The sequence below is a fragment of the Ceratotherium simum genome, chromosome 16 (assembly GCF_057802395.1).
Source record: "Ceratotherium simum simum isolate JZ-2026a chromosome 16, ASM5780239v1, whole genome shotgun sequence".
NCBI lineage: Eukaryota > Metazoa > Chordata > Mammalia > Perissodactyla > Rhinocerotidae > Ceratotherium > Ceratotherium simum.
This window is the reverse complement of record NC_141915.1, coordinates 16,598,471-16,617,354: the sequence shown is the minus strand read 5'-3', so window position 1 is coordinate 16,617,354 and position 18,884 is coordinate 16,598,471. Positions and strand designations below refer to the sequence as shown.

General features: G+C 52.9%; 1 protein-coding gene across 3 annotated transcripts in view; it reads left to right on the top strand.

The window, feature by feature from the left end:
• Positions 1-18,884, top strand: part of RPH3AL (rabphilin 3A like (without C2 domains)) — a 140,530-nt gene that overhangs the window by 56,758 nt on the left and 64,888 nt on the right. For all 3 annotated transcript variants that reach the window (XM_087440675.1, XM_087440674.1, XM_087440673.1), the window contains exon 4: positions 1,827-1,956. In XM_087440675.1, coding sequence (XP_087296801.1) covers positions 1,827-1,956 — 130 coding nt within the window. The remainder of the gene's footprint in view (positions 1-1,826; positions 1,957-18,884) is intronic.

Sequence of the window (18,884 nt, the reverse complement as noted above, 5' to 3'; positions counted from 1 at the left end):
CATGCTGGGAGCCGGTGGGTCGGTTTCACCTGGGCTCCCCCACACCCCCTCATTCCTCTGGGCTGCCCTCTTGGCCTTCCCTGTGCTGCTCACGTTGTCTGGCCCTCCTGTGAGCACTGGGTTTGCAGGGGCATGGAATGACCCAGAAGGCAGTGCCTCAGGTTAATCATCTCAGAAGGAGGAAGTGCATCCTGTGTGTTTCCATGAGTTAGGAGGCAAGGGTTGTACTGACAGGGGGTCCCCGAGACAAGTGAGTCAGGCCAGAGCCAAAGCTAGGTTTGCTCCTGGGGCCCTACAGGTCCCTGGGTGAGGGACGTGACCCCTGTGGAAGTCAGGAGTGCTTGCTGGAGGGCACGTGGGTAGAGGCAGCCTCAGCCCAGTCTGCTCTCCCTCAGCCCCCAGGCAGAGCCTGATCACCTCAGGGGAGAGTGTGGGGTTGCCATCAGAGAGGGACCTGGGTGTGGCCAGGGCTCCACCTTGTAGGAGCTGTGTGACCCTAGCAAGTGACTTCACATCTCTGAGCCTCAGTCTTCTCATCTTTAAATTGGGGGGAAATAGCATCCTCCTCACTGGGGGGTTGTGAGAGTTAGAGGAGATAATGTACCCACACACCATCCTGCATTCATTCAAGAATGTTCACTGAGAGTCCACTGGGCACTGAGGATACAGCGGCCAACAAAACAGAAGAGTCTGCCAGTTTTGTGGAGGTTGTAGTGTGGCCTTACAGGTGAAATGGGATCACAGTGGGCTGAGGGGCCGTGGGACCCCAAGGCAGGCACGTATCCCAGGCTTAGCGGGGTTTAGGGAGTGCACCTGGACCTCAGCGTCTAAAGGTTCAAAGAGGAGCTCCTTCTCTTTCTTCCTCCAGCTTCCCTGTCCACCCAGTTGCTCAAACCAAAAGCCTCCATGTCACCCTGGATCCCTCTCTTACCCGCCTCACCCCAAATCCACCAATGCTGCCTCTGAAATATGGCCCCTCCCAGGCTCCATCCCCCTTCCCTGGACCGCCCCCCACCTCCTGCTGGCTTCCTCACCTGCACTCCCTCTGCAATCCCTGCTTTTCCTACAGCAGTGGAGTGAGCTTTTAAAAATGTCATTCGGATCAAATCACTCCTCTACTTAAAGCTCTTCAGTGACTTCACGTTGATCTTAGAAAATAATCCGAACTCCATTTTGTGACCTGCAAAACCCATGTAATCTGGCCCCTCCTCGCCCCTCCAGCCTCCTTTTATACCAGGCTCCTGCTCGCTCACGAGGCAGTAGCCACACTGGCCTCCCTACCGTTCTGGTGTGCAAACCCTTTCTCACCCCCGGGCCTTTGCACTTGCTGTCCCCTCTGCCTGGAATGCTTCCTCCAGCTCTTCACGTGGTATGGTCCTTGTCAGCCTTTAGCTCTCAGCTCAAATGTTCTCAGAGAAGCCTTCACCGATCACCATCAACATGCACCTGTCCCCCTCAGTCTTTCTCCCCCCGATTTATTTTACTTCATAGCACTTCCTCATGAAGTCAGTTTATTTATTTGTTTCTGGACTTTCTCCCTTTATTGAACGTAAGTTGCGTGAGGGCAGGGACCGTGTCTGTCTCTGGCTTGTTTGCTACAATATTCCCAGTGTCTGGCACTTCGTAGGTGCTCAGTTAATAGTTGGTGAGTGAACGAATGATTAGGAGTTAGCCAGAGGAAGGGGTGAGGCAGGGAACAGTACCCCAGGTGAGGGAACGGCACGTGGGGCATGGTATAGTGTCAGGGCCCTGTAGCAGCTGTGTCTGGGCAGTGGTCGGGTTGGAGACAGAAAGCACATTCCATCTGACTGAATCCTGTGCTGCAGGCGGCTGGTGGAGCGGCTGGAGACCATGAGGCGGAACGTGATGGGGAACGGCCTCTCCCAGTGTCTGCTCTGTGGGGAGGTGCTGGGCTTCCTGGGCAGCTCGTCGGTGTTCTGCAAAGACTGTAGGAAGGTAAGACCCTGCTCTGGCCCTGCCACTCTGGCTACCCAGCCTGGACCAGCTCTGCTGCTGCTCTGCACCTTTGCATACTGGTTCCCAGGAGTGTGTGTGTGCATGCATGTGTGTGCACTGGCATCCTATGCTTCTTGGCAAGCAGGATTGGGGCCTGAAGATCAAATGGCCTGGCTTCTAGGGCCATCTCTGTGTGGTGGACCTCTGGGTCTCACAGGCCCAGATGTGGATTCAACTCTTCCACTAGCCATATGACCTCAGAAAACTTGTTAATATGTCATGCCTCATCTTCCTCATCTATGAAATAGGGATAATGATGTTATGTACCTTAGAGAGTTGTGGGGATTCAATATTATATGCAAAGCTCTTAAAACCTTGTCTGGCTCATTAAGTACTCAATAAATGTTATTAGTTGTTATTAAGTAAATACAGTTCTCCTCAGGGCCAAATAGTATGTTAGGATTATACTTCCTGTTCTGTTGGTCTCCTTTCTTGATCCTTGACCTCTCAAATGAGAATGATCTTTGCAGCAAGGTCAAATGGCTTTTCTTCTTTTCTTATACTCTACTGATTGTCCTAAATTGTGCCACATATTAAATTATTTCTTATTGAGTCCAATACTTTTTGAAATAACTTTTTGTTTTTACTGTAGTTTCTAATTGCCTTTCTTTTTCTTATTGGCCAAAGAATAATGTGCCTTCCAATCCTCAAGATTATTTAGCATCTCAATTTTACTCTCTATTGCATGGAACCTACTTTTTTTTTTCTGCCGGAAACCCTTCTAGATTCTTATTCCTGCGCCAGCTTAGACTAGTTGCTACATGGCTGTCATCATGGGACTTCCCTTTACTGCCCTGCTAGTTTAGACACACTGTTCCCAAGATACCTTGTCTTTTTCTTTTTATGTTTTTCACTCTAGTTTTACTGGAACTGATCCTCAAGTAACTTCCATGTACCAGTCACTGTTTTAAGCCTGGAGTTATTGTGGTGAATAAGACAAGAAAGAACCTTCTCTCTTATTGGGTGAGGGAACCAAAGTAGTGGTCAAAGTATTTTGACCAAGTAATGATCAAATAGATAAGAAGATTTCAGGAAGTAATAAATTCTGGGAAGAAATAACAGAGGATGGAAAACTGGGGGTGGGGTGGGGTATTAATAATTGAGAGGACTGTAAAATATAGAGAAGTCAAAGAAGTGAACATGGACTTGGGAACATGGAGGCCATTGGCAGTCTCGACAAGGGCATTTTCAGTGGCATTCAGAAGCTGGATGAGAGAACCAAGGTGTGAAAAGATTAATATACCTAACTAAGTGAGAGAGGCAGGATTTCAGCTCAGGTCACTTTTTCCCCCGCTTTGTGACATGTGATGAACTGGGTTGAGGAACGTGGATTAACTGGTGAAGGTTCCCAAGAACAGTGCAGGTGTGGCAGGGGGCCTGGGTGTCAGGGAGGGGGTGGGCACCTGTGTGTTGGCTCCTCCTTAAGCCCTCCACAGGCCCCAGAGGTAGCGGGCACAGGGACTTGGGAATGGCTCGCTCCCAACACCTGGCCAGATGGGGTTATATTTTGTGACTTCCACATGGGAGAATGGGGCCCAGCAGCCTATTTCCTCCTCCTGCCCTTCCGCCCCACAACTGCTGTAAGCGTCCTGGTTTGCAGGACCATGAAGAGGGGGCAGAGCTGTATCTCCTTTCATTGGAAAAGTCTGGGGCCTCTGTCACAGAGGCAGGCTGCTGCCCCTGACTGCTGAAGGGTTAATGCCAGCTGCTCCTTGGAGAGCCATTTCCTAGGCAACAGTGGCAGTCCCAGGGGAGGACCTCAGCTGGATGTGGGGGTGGGGGCAATGCTCTTACAGACACTCTCGCCACCCCTCACCTGTGGTACCCGGCAGCACTGGGCTGGAGGACATTTCCATTAGAAATTATTCTTATTTTGCTGCAGGCTGAGGCCTTGGTCCTGGCTTAGGTGGCGAAGTGAGCAGCGCTTTGAGCTTCTGAGAGGACTTGTTCCTGGGTAAAAGTGGGAGCGGTGCTTGTTGGGGCCACAGCTGAGTGATGGGCATTTTGGGGTTTTCTTCATCCATCCTTGAGAAGATTGTGTCATTCATTCATTCACTCATTCTGCAAATAGTAGAGGGCCCGCTGTGTGCAGCCCTGTGCTAGGTGCTGGTGATACTGTGAACAAGATGAAGTCCTCGCCCTCACGGAGGCTATTTTCCAGGGGTGGGAGAAGACACACAACAAACAAATAAACAAACAGAAAATAATGTCAAGTAAACCGAGGGGTCTGTAGCGAATTAAAACAGGGCCATGCAATGGAGTAGGACTGGGAGGGCCTCTCTGAGCTCAGACCTGAACACAAGCAGGAGCCAGCCCTGGGAAGATCTGGGTGGAAGTGTTCTAGGCAGAAGGAACAGCAACCATGAAGACCCTGAGACAGAAGCCAGTTGGGCACGTTCAAGGAACTAATGGAGGCCTCTGGGGCAGAGGGAGCAGAGGTGGGCACAGCTGATCACATAGAGCTTCCTAAGTCAACATCAGGAGTTGAGATTTGATTCTAAGTTTAATGGGATGCCAGTGGAGCATTTTAAGCAGGAATGTGACATGATCTGATCTGTGTTTTTAAGAGATGAGCCTAGCTGCTCTCTGGGGAGTGGAGTGCAGCGGGACATAGAGTGAAAGCAGGAGACAAGTTAGGAGGCGGTGGCTGTCATTAGGAGATGATGGCGTTGGGGACAAGGCACCATAGGGGTGGGACCATACACTAAGAGAATCAATCTCTTCAGGGTAGTCTAAGCAGAGGGCGAAGGATTAGAGAGGGTGCTAGAGGGTCCTAGGAATGAAAGAGGGTCCTAGACTGCAACTGGGCCAGGGCAAGAGGTCACTTGGCCACCCTGCATGGTGAGGGGCTGGCGGTCCTCCTGGGCTTGCCAATAAGTGCTGTTCTCATACAGGTGGCCTTGGGTTGTGGGCTCAGCCCGGCCACAGCACAGTGACCTTGTTCAAGTCACTTAACCTCTCTGGGCCTCCGTTTTCCTCTGTAAATGACAAAGCTTATGTCGTCATTGGGGGGGCGCGAGGAGTAAATGAGCTGATGCAGGGGGAGCCCTGAGGAGAGCGTTGGGTCCATTGCAAACACTCAGTAAAGGATACTGTTGTAATTACTGTCACTATTATTATTAATCCACTTAAAGGTCCCAGCTGTTCAGGCTGCCTGTGTGTTATAAACAATGGAACTGACCCCCCATATATCTCAGGAGAGGTTTAGTGACGTCCATGTATTAGTCAGCTCAGGCTGCCATGACAGAGTACCGCAGACTGGGGGTCTTCAACAACAGAAACTGATTTCTCAGAGTCCTGGAGGCCGGGAAGTCCAAGGTCAGAGTGCTGGCCAATTCGGTGTCTGGTGAGAGCTCTCCTCCTGCCTTGCAGACGGCCGCCTTCTCGCTGTGTCCTCACGTGGTGGAGAGAGAGCGCTGGCGTCTCTGCCACTTCTTATACAGACACCAGTCCTATCAGATCAGGGCCCCACCCTTATGACCTCATTTAACCTAATTATCTCCTAAACACCCTGTCTCCAAGTACAGTCACACTGGGATTAGGGCTCCAACATAAGAATTTTGATGGGACACAGTTCAGCCCATAGCACCCTGCTTCTCCTTATTAGAATTCAAGTTTTCTTGAACTTAAAATTGGAGTTCCCACAGCTAGTCATATGTTTTTCAGAGTTTATATAAAAGCCTCCAGAAGCCTTTGTAGCTCTCCAGCATTGGATGTCTTGAGCCAGCAGGGAAACCCTTCAGTTTCTGTGCAAGTTCCTCATATAAATCTAACACTCAGTCACTTATTCAGTCTGCTGTGGGCTAATTCTGGGTTAGGGGAATCCAAAAGGAGAGGTGTCCGGAACGGTCACTTCCCTCAGGTCCTGATGGTCGACGTGGGCAGACGTATTCTCTAGAGTGATGCTGACTATGGCCGGGACCAGAGTTTCCAGGACTGAGAGCCATTGGGAGGGCTGCCTGGAGGAGCTGGCTGGTGAGGCTGGGCAGGCTTCTGAGAGGCTGAGAGCAGAGCGAAGGGCTGTTCCAGGAGGGGAGAACAGCACAGCAGAGCACATAGCTGGAGATGAGCTGGGCAAGCGTCTGGCTGTGAGGGTGCAGGCCCTGAGGGCAGGGAGAGTGTGTGAAAGAAGAAAGGACACAGGAGATGACATCAGATTTGACTTGGGATCAAGGGAACCTTGGAGGAGGGACAGGGGTGAGATCCTGGGGATGGGAAGACATGAGGCAGAGCTGAGATCTTTGGGAAGGAGATGGGGCTTCTTAGGAGTTCTCCAAGGGCCAAGCTGCATTTGAGCAGAGTGGGCAGGTCTCTGGGGCCCCGAGTCTCCCAGATGATCACAGAGGTGCAGATATCCTGGGGCCACTCTGCCGGGTGGTGGTCACTTAGGAGCCGAGTCCCTGGAGAATCAGGAGGGAGGCCCAGACTTAGCCTCAGAGCCCCCTGCAAAGCTTTAGTCCTTGCAGGGGCTCTCTGGTGTCCGGGAGGGGAGGACAATGTCATCTATTCATTCATCCAACGAATATTTATTGTATGCCTATGGATGAAGGCACTGGGGATACAGTGTAAAGACACACAGATCCCCGCCCTCCGGGACAGAGGTGTTAAATGATTATGGATAATTAATTACAGTTGTGGCTGGGGTCACAGAGGCAGCCCTGGGGGGCTGAGAGAGCTCCAGCAGGGTACTGGCCTTGTTGAGGGCATCAGGAGCCCTCCACTCTGGGCTCACCAATTTCTGGGGTGCCTCCTGTTTGTTTCCATCTTTACTTTCCTCCTTTTCACTTTTTGCAATGGCGAGCAGCCCTGGGTCCCGGGAGGTGTGTGGGCATGGGCAGTCTGCAGAGAAGGGTTGCTGGAGGATCTCTGACATGGGAAGTGTCCAGATCCAGGCCTGGGGGGCAGATCCTCAGGTGCTCCTGGCCACACGGAACCGTCCCCAGCAAGAGCCCTGGCAGCGTTCAGCAGCCACAAGCTAATGAGCATGCGGGTGGAACCCGCGGAGCCCGTCTGGTCCTCGGTGCAGCCCCTCTGTAATTGGGCCTGCGTACCAGGCTGCCTGCCCTCATTATCGGAGGGCTGCGGTGGGAAGGGAGAGGGGCCGGCTGGTTAATTAGAGAGGCCTGGCGCTCCTAATTGCTTAGGATCTGAGTCAGCCAGCTTTCAGTTGAATTTCGAGTCCTGCTTCCCCAATGATGGGAGGCTGGGCAGGGCTGCAGGAGAACCCACCTGAGCCCAGGATGGCGTTGTCACCGCACAGGGGAAGCAATCAGATTTTTCTCTGATCTCAGCCAAAATGTGTTCCGTGGTGTGGAAGAGAGGAGCCTGCCGGTGAAGTGATGGTCTTGGTAATGTGTGCTGAGTCCCCGTGAAGGAGAATGCGGCAGCCCCGCACTGCATTCAAAGCCCTTAGGGAAGTCCAGCTCGGTGTGGGGGCGTCAGGCATCCCCTGCCCAGGATGGGGGAGTGCCGGAGGGAATGGGCCAGGCCAGAACCCCATCCCTGTCCCCTGCCTTGTTCATGGCTCTGAGAGGGTGTGTCCTGCTGAGGTCAGCCCAGACCCCCAGCCCCTGAGCTGACAGTAACCCTGGGGCCGCTCATCCGTCATGAGGGCCCCACCCTCATGACATCATTGAACTCTAATCACCTCCGAAGGCCCACCTCCAAACACCGTCACACTGGGGGTTAGGACTTCACCACATGAATTCTGAGGGGACACAGACATTCAGTCCGTAGCGCCTACTGAACAGAAACCCTGGCGGTGAGGGCAGCAACCTGTGTTTAACAAGCACTTCAGGGGATTTGGAGTCTCCGGGGGTTTTTGCTCTGAGGTCCTAGCCCCAGGTCTGGTGAAGGACCTCAGGTGGCCCGGCCTCCCCTCTACTTGTCTCCCCCACCTCGCCCTTGCCTGCACCACACGCACACCCCCCACACCACACACATACACCTTAGCTCAGGGTCCACTGCGCCCTCCCTCAGGCCATCCTCACTCTGGCAAACAATGAACACTGAGGCCATAGTCTTAGTACCTGTGGTGTCCTTTAGAGTTTATAAAGCGCTTTCACAAAAGTCATTCTTTTTGGTCCTCAGGACAAAGCTGTAAGGGAAGCAGGGGGTGTGAGGCTGTCCTCAGTCACAGGTGGAGAACAGGGGCTCTGTTGAGGCCGTGTGGCCTGCGCGGGTCTCCTGGCCGGGTAGTGGGGGCATTCGCTGTGCTGTACTGCCCCTCCACTCCCTCCAACCGGAGCAGTCACGCTGCCTGCTTTCACATCCTTGGAGAAGCAGAGATTTCTTTCTAAAGAACACAGGAGAAGAAACATCATACTCAGTGGCTAAATATTGTAAACTTTTCTCCTAAAGTCAGGAATAAGACAAGTTCCATGTATCTTTATCACCGCTTGTATCCAACATTGTACCAGAGGCCTAGCCAGTGCAATCAGGCAAGAAAAAGAAATATATGGCATAAGGATTAGAAAAGAATAGCTAAAAGTGTCATTATCCAGGAAGAAAATGTTATGGAACTGGAAAATCTGAAGACTCTAAATACAAATGGTTAGAATTAGTAGATGAATTCAGCAAGGTTGTTGCATTCAAGTTTAATATACTGACAAGAAAATCAGTATTTCTATACACTTGAGAGAAAAATGAGAGAAAATAAAAAGTCCAATTTATGACACAGGGGACAGTGATAGGCAGGGGGAGGAGAATGGCCTTTTGAATAGATAATGCAAGGTTATTTGGATATTCATATGGAAAACATATCTTGACTTACCTCACACTAGGCACAAAAATCAGTTCCAGATTGATTTCAGATTTAAATGTGAAAGGTAAAATAATATTTTGGAGGAAAATAAATAAATAGATAAGAAAGGAAAGAAAGAAAGAAACAGGAGAAAAAAGAGAAACAGGAAAAGTCACTTTAAGACGAAGTAGTGGGCGACCTGTCAGCATGGAAGATGCCTTTGGGGACCACAAGTGCACCCAGATGGCCCTGTCCGGAGGCCACCCTCCCACCTGTACTCTGTCCAGTGCCGGCAGTGACCAGCTGGCTGCCCTCACCACTGTGGAGGGAGACAGCTTTTCCAGCCACTTTCCCAAGACCTTCAGAAGCAGCCTGAATGTTCTCAGGATGTTCCCACTGCAAACGCTGAACACCTGGGTCTGGGTTGAGCCACCTCAAGGGCCAGGGCCTGTGCGGGCAGAGAACAGAGCAGCCTCTTGGGTGACTTTTACCTCCTTTGGAGCCAGCTCAGCTCCCTAGGCCCATCCTTGCAAATGAAGTTGAATTTCATGCAGGGCTTGTCTCTCTGCAGAATGTTTTCATTCATTCACTCTACAGCACTTTATTGGGTACTGACTGTATGCCAGGTCCTGGAGGTCCCGTGCTGCACAAGGCAGGAGGCAGCTTTGCTCTCATACCCACTGCTGAGGGTCGGCCCCATGGCTTAGCGGTTAAGTGCGCGCGCTCCGCTGCTGGAGGCCCGGGTTCGGATCTGGGGCGCGCACCGACACACTGCTTCTCCGGCCATGCTGAGGCCGCGTCCCACATACAGCAACTAGAAGGACATGCAATTATGACATACAACTATCTACTGGGGCTTTGGGGGAAACATAAATAAATAAATAAAAATTAAAAAAAAAAAATTAACCACTACTGATAATAAGAGCCTGTGCCTCTCTCACTGACTATGCCAGACACTGTTCTAAGGGCTTTTCACTGTTAACTCATTTGGTCCTCCTAACAACCCTACCAGATCAGCACTATTATCATCCCTCTTTTATAGATGGGAAAACTGAGGCACAGAGTAGTTAAGTACCTTGCCCAAGGTCACTCAGCTAATTAGTTTGTGGAGCCAGGATTTGAACCCAAGCAGTCTGGTTCTGAGCATCCTTGCTGTTAACCACTGTACTACGTGGAGTTTATGACCTAGAAATCAAGATGGATGAGAACAGGTAAATACAATAATTCCAGAAAGTGGTAGGCAAAAACAAAAAGGGGCGGGGAGGGGGCACTGTAACAGCCATTGGGTAGGGAGTGGGAGGGCAGCTGTTTTTTTTAGATGCACAGCATGGGCCTCCATGAGGAGGTGACATTGGAGCTGAGACCATGATGAGAAAAAGTCAGATCTGGCAGAAGGTGTCCCAGGCAGGGGGAGTGGCGAGGACGAGGCACTGGGTGGGAGAGATCGGCTTAGATGAGAAACAGGGAGAAGCCAGGGAGGCGTGGGGAGGGGGCGGGCCCACAGATGACCCTTCAAAGCTCTGTGGCCTGACCTGCAGTCAAGTGCTGTACCCCTGAGCTATACCCCACTGACTTTGTAGCCTGGCCTTTGCTAGGCCTACGTAGTGGGGGCTGCCCCACCCTGCTCGTTGGGTTAGCTTGATCCCCCAAAATAGGAGGCAATTTTTGAAATTATTTATTTTTTAATTTGTGGTAAAATGTACATAACAAAATTTACCATTTTAACCATTTTTAAGGATATAGTTCAGGGACATTAAGTACATTCACATTGTTGTCCTGCCATCACCACCCTTATCTCCTGAACTTTCTTGCAAAACTGAAACTCTGTACTCATGAAATAGTAACTCCCCATTCCCACCTGCCCCAGCCCCTGGCACCCACCATTCTGCTTTCTGTCTCTGTGCGTTTGCTACTCTAGGAACCTCACAGAAGCAGAATCATACAGTATTTGTCTTTTTAGGACTGGCCTCTTTCACTTAATGTCTTCAAGGTCCATCCTTGTGGTAGCGTGTGTCAGAATTTCCTTCCTTTTCAAGGCCAAATAATATTCCACTGTGTGTATGTAACACCGTTTGTTGGTCCGTTCATCTGTGGATGGACACCTGGGTTGCTTCCACATTTTAGCTATTGTGAACGGAGCTCCTATGAACTTGGATGTGCAGATATCTCTTCGAGACTCTGCTTTCAATTCTTTTGGGCGTATACCCAGAAGTGGAATTGTTGGATCATGTGGTAATTCTGTTTGATTTTCATACTGTTCTCCATGGCAGCTGCGCCATTTTACAGTCCCACCAACAGCGCACGAGGGCTAGGAGGGGGCAGTTTTTCACAGGGCCTCCTTCCTGCATGGGGGTTGGTGAAAGTCATCCATGTCTCCCTGTCTCCCACTTCCTTTCCAAACCGTCAGCCCTCAGCCACCAGTCCTTCTGTGAGGCCGCAAATGCAGCAGCCTCCCTGAACAATAGCCATTTCATCTGTGCTGCCTCCAAATTGGCCTCGCAGTGTCCTTTCTCCTCCTCGACCTAATTCAGATGTAGAAGACGTGTGTTTGTGCCTCATTACGAAGATGGATTTTTTCATTCAGCTACTGATGTTTCCTAAATTCCCGGAAAAAGTCACTTAATTCGTCTGCCCCGAGGGCCTGCCCTATAGCTGCTCATGCATCGCCCCCACTGGTTGGCAGAAATTGACTTGGCTGCTGTTGCTGAGATGGGAGGATTGGACCAGACACCAGGCAGCGTATTGGAACATCTGCCCTGCCGGGAGTCTGAGGAACAGAACGTCTCCATCAAGGCACGCTTTTCTTACTGTTCTCGTGCCTGTGGCATGCCTTTTCTTCTCCCAAAGGAGCTTCTTTCTTGCCACGTTGTGCAGTCCAGAGCCCATCCCATTCACCCTGTCTTGCCATTGACCTTCAGCTCAGGGTCAAAGGCAGCTAAGGAGCTGCAGAGAGCCAGGGTGGGCTCCCAGAACCGCTCGGCCTCCTGGAGGGAAGGCCCAGAGCTTCCTGGAGAGAGACCGGCATTAGGGTCGTTGGGTCAGTCCTGCAGCCCTCTAGAGACCCTGCCTACTTAGCTCACCTTCGGCCAACCCCTGCCCTCCAGGAGCTCACCCCTGGTGACAGATAGTGCAGCACAGTGTGAGAAGTGCTGTGGGAGCAGAAGGCCTGGCATGATCCCCGAGGGGGCGGGTGGGGCAGCCGGGCGGATCCTGGGGAGGTGCGGAGGCTGCAGAGTGGAGCTGACTTGAGCTGGGCCTGGACGGTTGGACACCGAGGGGAGGGCATTTCAGGAGGAGGCACAGTTCTGGAGAGACAGGGTGATGGGGAATTGCAGAGAGTGGTGGGCATTGGGCATAGCTAGTGGTCTAGGGATATGGGGGAGGGAGAAAGATGGAGGAGGTGAGAGGCGAGAGGCAGGCTGAGGGAGGGAAAGAAGGAATGAGGACCACAAAGGGCCCCGTGTGCCAGGCTGTGGGCAGCAGAGCCATCAGAGGGTGCTAAGCAGGGGATGAGAATCAGGTGGGTTTTGGGGGAGGTTAAGTCCAGAGGCAGATTTGGAGGAGGGAATGTGTAGTGGGTTGGAGAGCCTGTTGGGTGCTGAATTATCCAATTAGCAATGACAAGGGCCTGAATTCAGGCAGGAACAACCAGGATGGAGATTCAAAAGACAGTTAAGAATTAGATATAACAAAAGCTGCCAGGGATCTAGAGCTCAGTCCAGGCCAGGCCCTGCCCACTTAATTGTCAGCCACTCTGGGAGGCCATGAGCTGTACTTTGTAGGCGAGGAAACAGGTGTGTGGAGGTTAAGGCCCTCGTCTGGCCACAGGGAAGTCAGCAGCAGGGTCCCACAGCCTTGCCCAGCTGCTGCGCTGTGCTGGGGCCTAATGTGCAGGGCTGGGCTGGGGCAGGAGCCGGCGTGAGGAGGGGCTAGTGGGGCTGAGGTTCCTGGGGAAAGCCACATGGGCCGTGTAGTCTGTGGGCTGGATCCCAGGCCGTGGGTCCGAAGAGGGGCCCTGGAGGGACATCAGCAGCCCAGAGGTGGATCTCGTGGGGGAGACTGACGTGACATGGGAAAGAGCAGGGGTCCAGGCTGAGGAGAGGACTCCCACCAAATGGGGCATAGTGGGAGGGTGGGGTGGGGCAGCTGTCTTCTCCCCTTCAACCTGCCTAAGTGACCTGTGTAGAGACATTTCTGTGACCTGCTGTCCCCACATGGGTGTCATGCTATTGAAGGGTCAGCCTCTCTCACAATAAGTGAGCCAGGACCGGTCACTGGGCACCTACTCTATGTGGTCAAGTCACCCAGGTGTGAGGGGAGTCACAGTGAGCAGGAGTGATCCTGTAAATGCCAGGGAAGCTGCCCAGTGGGGCATGGGGGGGCAGAGATGGCTGGTGAGAGCTGGGCCTCCATGGAGAGGTGGTGCTCCCCTGCCCAGCCCCTCAGCTGGGAGGCAGGCACCTCCCCATCCTCTGGATGGGCCCTGGTGAGGCCATCTTCAGCACAGTCACCAAGAGCTCTGGGCTTCTGTGCCCCAGCTTGGTCGTGCCCCAACTTGGGCTTTACCCTGAGCCCCAACTCTGCCAGTGCCTGGACCCCCAGCTTTACCTCCGTCTGTGTTTCCAGAATTGACAGCTCCTGTCCCCTCCCGGGCTGTGCTCCCTGGAGCGCACTCTAAGCGTCCTGGTGACCCTGCCCGTGCCCTGTTCCTCTCCTGCACCGGGGACCCAAGAGCTGGGTGGCACCTGATCAGGGTCAGCACCTGTGTTTGTGAGCTAGCCTGTTTTTTACATTTGTAAATCGTTGAAAAAAATCAAGATGTGAATAGTATCTTGTGACACGTGAAAATTATATGAAATTTAAATTTCGGTGTCCATAAAGTTCTATTGGAACAAGCCACACCCATCCATTTACATGTCACCTACAGCTGCTTTGGCACAACTCACAATGGCAGGGTTGAGTGGTTTCGACAGAGAACCTAAAATGCTCTACAAAAAAAGTGTGCCAACCCTTGTCCTAGCCCATTAGCCCCTACCCAGGGGCCAGGCCGCTCCGAAGTGAGAAGGGGTGACTTCCTTCTGCTCCCTGTTGTGTGTTGGTGGGGGCCAGGTGGGTGGTGCCGGGGTTGGTTGCTTGGGCTCTGAGGTATTAAAGAATTTAGCAAGATAGCTTCCCTTTATTTTCTGATCGATTCTCTTTTCCTGGAATTTTAAAAAGTGATTTACGCTATTGCATGGAGATTGAGAGCCCTGGATTCAGGCTGCCTGTGTTCTCCTCCTGGCTGGGGCAAGTTACCTCTCCCCTCTGCTCAGTTTCTCACCTGGAAATTGGAAATAATAACAGCAGGTGGTGTGAGGACTGAAATGAGTGAAGTACATGGTGAGTTCCTAGAAACAGTGCCTGGCACATAGTAACTGCACTGTAATTATGAAAATCAATACAGAGCACGTAAAATATTACTCCCTCGCCCCCGACCTTAGCAGCCTGGGTGTTTGTCCTTCTGCACCGTTCTCTCCCCACTCGCATACAAATGTACACAGGTGTATATACATAAGTGTTTTTAAATGGATCATAATATACTCCTTACTCTATAACTTCCTTTCTTCACTGAATAACACATCAGACCCCCCACACACGTCTACACATGTAAATCTAATTCCCTCTTTAGGCGTTGTATGATATAAGGGAGTTTTTCCCACTTCCCTGTAGCCCCTTCTTTTCCAGGCTGCTCACACAACGGGCAGGGGGCAGGACTGGGGTGGGGGTGCTGGCCTAGGCCCCACCCCTCTACTCCAGACACCCCTCACCCTGCTCCCTGCTAGCTCTGGCCTCTTCCTCGGTCTGAGTCTCTCCAATGCCACGGCCTTCTTTGCATTTTGGCTTCTGTTGCCTTCCTCTGCCCAGCACTCACCTCCCCACACACGCACCCACCTGTGCCTGAAATCCAGGTGAGGGCGTAGGTCAAATTCATTTCCCAGAAGTCTCCTTGGTCCCCTGTAAATCAGAGGACAGACATAGCTGGCGGGGTGGGGAGGAGGCAGCGTTGCCCACATCCACAGGTAAAATACACGTGCAGCTGCAGTCACAGCTCTGCTCTGAACGCCCCGTGTGACCTCGGATAGAATCCCTGCCCGCCCTGGGCCTCTCGCCCCCCCCGTAAAAGGAAATGGTTGGAGGAGAGGGTCTCTCCGGCTTTTCTAGGGGATTCCTCCTTTGAAGCTTGGGCTCAGTCCAATCCTTGCAGCATTACTGCCCAGAACCTGCTCCCTGGCGCCGGCACCAGCCCCCTCGGATCGGGAGCGGCAGCAGCTGCAGCTGTGAGCTGAAGCTCATTTCTCTGTGCTTCCGGAACAGCTTGGTTTGTTGTTTTAAAGCTGTGGCGGGTTGGCTTCTCAGTTTGCTTCAGCTCAGGCTGTGATGGAGTCTGTATTCTCTTAGCAGGGGGAAGCCAGTGTAGGGGTTGGCATGTGCTTCTGAGAGCCTCTTCTGCCTCTGATGTTTCTGTGATGCCACATGCCCCTCATGGTCCCCCGGGGGTAGGTGGGCAAATGGCAGTGATTATACCCATTTGCCGGATGTAGGAACTGAGGCTCAGAGAGATGACTTGCTCCTGGTGGCACAGCCAGGGCCTTGCAGATACTCCTACAGTACGGTTCAGAACTTTGCCCATATATACTGTGGGAAGTAAAGGAGCTAAAGACATGTAGGAAACCCCCAAAGGAAGGTGATATCTGGTGCCAGCTTGCCAATGGGGTGCCAAGGCCATTGGCCAAGTGTCCCCAACACTGGGGCAGGGATCATAGCCCCGAGAGCTGACTATCCATAGTAGGGTATGGCACCCAGCCCGGGGCACCCCTGAGGCAGACCCCCCACAGAGTGGGCCCGGGCCTTGCCTTAGTTTGTCACACCACCGAGGCGGCTGGGCAGTGGGGTGTGCAGGGGGTTTATGGTTGTTGAGTCATGGACCAGAGTCATTGTGAGGCCAGAGCATCATGAGTGGGCAAAAGCTTCCGTAGGCTTGGATTGGGGTGTTGGGGACACAGGTCAGGCTTCTTCCCTGAGACACCTGTCTGGCACCACCTCGGGCTCCTTGCCACCTGAGCTCAGTGGCTCTTGTCCCTGGGTCTGGTCAGCGTAGCTTTGAGAGAGCGCCGGCAGCAGGAAGCAGCGTTGGCAAATCAGTTCAGCAGCTGTTACCGGGGATGGTAATTTTGTGCAGCCTCTTGTCCTCTGTTGTGGTAAATAACAGATAATGACATTTCCAGTCCGTGGTGTGGCCGGGCGCTGCATAATGCCCTCACCTCACTGGCTGCGCCCTGCAGGCTGCCACACTTCGGAGGGCCTGCGATTCTTCATCGCTCTCAAATTGCCCCTGTTTTTCCTGCTGCAGCGTTTCCCGCACAGCTGTTTGCTGTTCACTGACCTTAATTCGCCTCTCCTTCTGTTCCCCCATGGGAGGGCCCCAGGGCCCCGCTCCTGCTGATCGGGGGCACTGCTCAGGGGCGGCTCCCCTCCCGAGGCTCCGTTTAGCCTGGGCCTCCAAGCCAAGGAAGATCGAGCCTTTCCCAGAGGTGGTTTGGGGGATCTTCAGCTCTTTCCCTTCCAAACTTTCTCCCCCTTGTCATCCCCTTTCTGTGGGACGGATGACTCTCCCAGGTTACAGATGGAGAAACTGAGGCTGAGAGGGGTTATGATCTGCCAGGCCTACTAGAGGCCCAGGACCCACATCCACCTTGTTGAGTTTTCAGGCACAGACAGGAGTGTAGTTTGCGCCCTCCAGGGAGCAAGGCGTGAGCACCCAGCTGCCACTGCAGGGCCTCCCCACCAGCCCCCTGGCTGCCTGCGCTGGGGTCTCGTTCACTTTCCAGCTCATTCTCTGCTCCTCTGCTTGTTCATCTCACTTAAGTGGGGCTCTGATCAATGTGCTCTGCCCTCCCCCTAGAGTCCTCAGTGGCTCCTTACTGCCTGCAGAATGAAGTCTAACCATCTCCACATGGTGTCCAGGGCCCTCAGTCCATTCACTAGGCATAAGCTGCTGACTTTAGCAGCATAAATGAAATACGGGGGCTGGGAGTTCTGAGGCTGGAGGGTCGGGCCTGACTACCTGGCCCAGACCTGTCACCGCTCTCCAGGAATTCTGCTCCTGCGCATCACCCGGGTCCCTGATTGATCGTTAGTGCTGCTGCTCCTGCAATGTGAAGAAGCCCTAGGGTGTTTGTCTAGTCTGCTCTATTTTTCAAGTGAAAAATGAGTTCCAACGACAGATATTTACTATTTTGAGGATATTTCCTGTGTCCCATGCACTGGAGGGGGCCCCCAGTAGGGAGGGGGTGCTTTCACATGAGCTGACCTTTTGAGGGTTATGATGATCCTGGACAGTCAGAGAAGACAGTGCTGACCCCTGGGACCCCAAGGCGCTGAAATGTCCCATGCTGAACTGGTGGGGGCAGAGCTGGGGGATGTGGGGAGTCTCCTGACTTTGGCCAGGGGCGTCTGTGCTAACTTGGCTTCTGGTAGACCCTGGGCTGGCCCTCTCCAGCTTGCCCAGGCCTTCCCCGCTCCTCACTCTCTTCTCTTTGGCCCAGCAACTCGAGTTTGTTGGACGACTGGCTGTGCACCCAGCTTCGGGCCCCATGGCTGTGTTCTGGGTCCCCTCCTGCCCCACCCAGGTCCTGGTCCCCGTGGTGACCCCTCCACTGCCATGCTCTCCCCCTCCACTGGCTCCATCCCTCAGAACCCAGATGCTCAAGTCTCCTTCACCCTAAACAGACGTTCATTCAGCCCCAGTCTGGGTTCTGGAGCGACTTCAGGATCAAGCTTCGGCCCCCGCGAAGGGCCAGTTCTGAGAGTACTGAAATCGACAGTAGAAGGCACATAGATCAATATCGAAAGTCCACTGACCTATAACGTCTCTCCACTCCGCTTGAGTTCCCAAGCTTCAGCCAACGCCATATGCGGGCCCTCCTCCTTCTCTGTCTGCTGCCTGGCCTTCCTCCCAAGCCCTGGTCCTGTGTATTGACTGCCGCTGAACAGCTCTGCCAAGGGAGTCCACTCACACCGCAGACATCAGTGTGTCCAAAGCCGAATATTTCTCCTGCCCCTTGTCCTCTGTTAATGTCACCACTGTCCGTCCTGTTAGTCAGCAGGCAACCTCAGAACAACCCAGAGTCCTTCCTTTTCCTCACCTCCACTACCCAGCTAGGAGTTGGAATTCCATAGGCATCTGGGAATGTTCTGGAAAAAGAACCTCTGCTGAGAATATGGAGGACCAGTTGACCAGGAGAGAGTGACTGAATCCATTTTCTCAGCAAAGGTGCTTTTTCTGAAACCCAGATCTGATCATGTCCCTCCCTTCCTTAATAAAAGCCACCATAGGCCCCCAGATGTCTACAGAATCCCAACCCCACTGCATCTTGTACTTGGCACTCAGCCCCTCTCTCCCTTCCTAGCCAATTACGTGCCAGGCACCTGCTAAATTTGGGGATTTAAATATGAACAGCAATGTCCTTTTTCTAAAGGGGGCACAGTCACAGGAGAGACAATTTCAATATGATGCAATCAGCCCTCCTCTAGAGATGTTGACTCACTATGGGAACGCACAGGAGGGAGTAACTAGTGCTTCCCCAGGGGCGGAAATCAAGGAAGGAGTCATGGAGGGAGAGACATTTGAGTTGTTCCTGAAGGATATATAGAAGTTTGCTCACTGTGAGGCACAGCCTGGGCAAACGCATGGAGGCTTGGAAGTACCTAGAATGTGGGGAGGAGACAGTGAGGCAGGGGGGCGGGCATGTGGGGCTTGGCGAGGCTGGAAAGTTAGGTGGGGGCCAAGAAGGAAGGTTCTCACATACGTGTGCATCATTTTCTTGTCTCTGCCCGGCAGCCTGTGAGCCTCGCCATGCTCTCTGCGTGGTCCAGGGCCTGGTGGCAGCAGGGCCTTGGGAAGCGTTTGCTGAAAGCTCTTGACAGCATTGGCCCCAACCTGCAGCTAAAGTTGCTGCCCATCCAATTCTAGGGGAACTTTTGGTGGGAGGTTAACCGGAGGCCCCTGCCTCGCCTTCCCATGGAGATTTCAAGCCTTCCAAAAGCAGAACTGTGACTTCAGTGACTGCGGTCAGGCCCACAGACT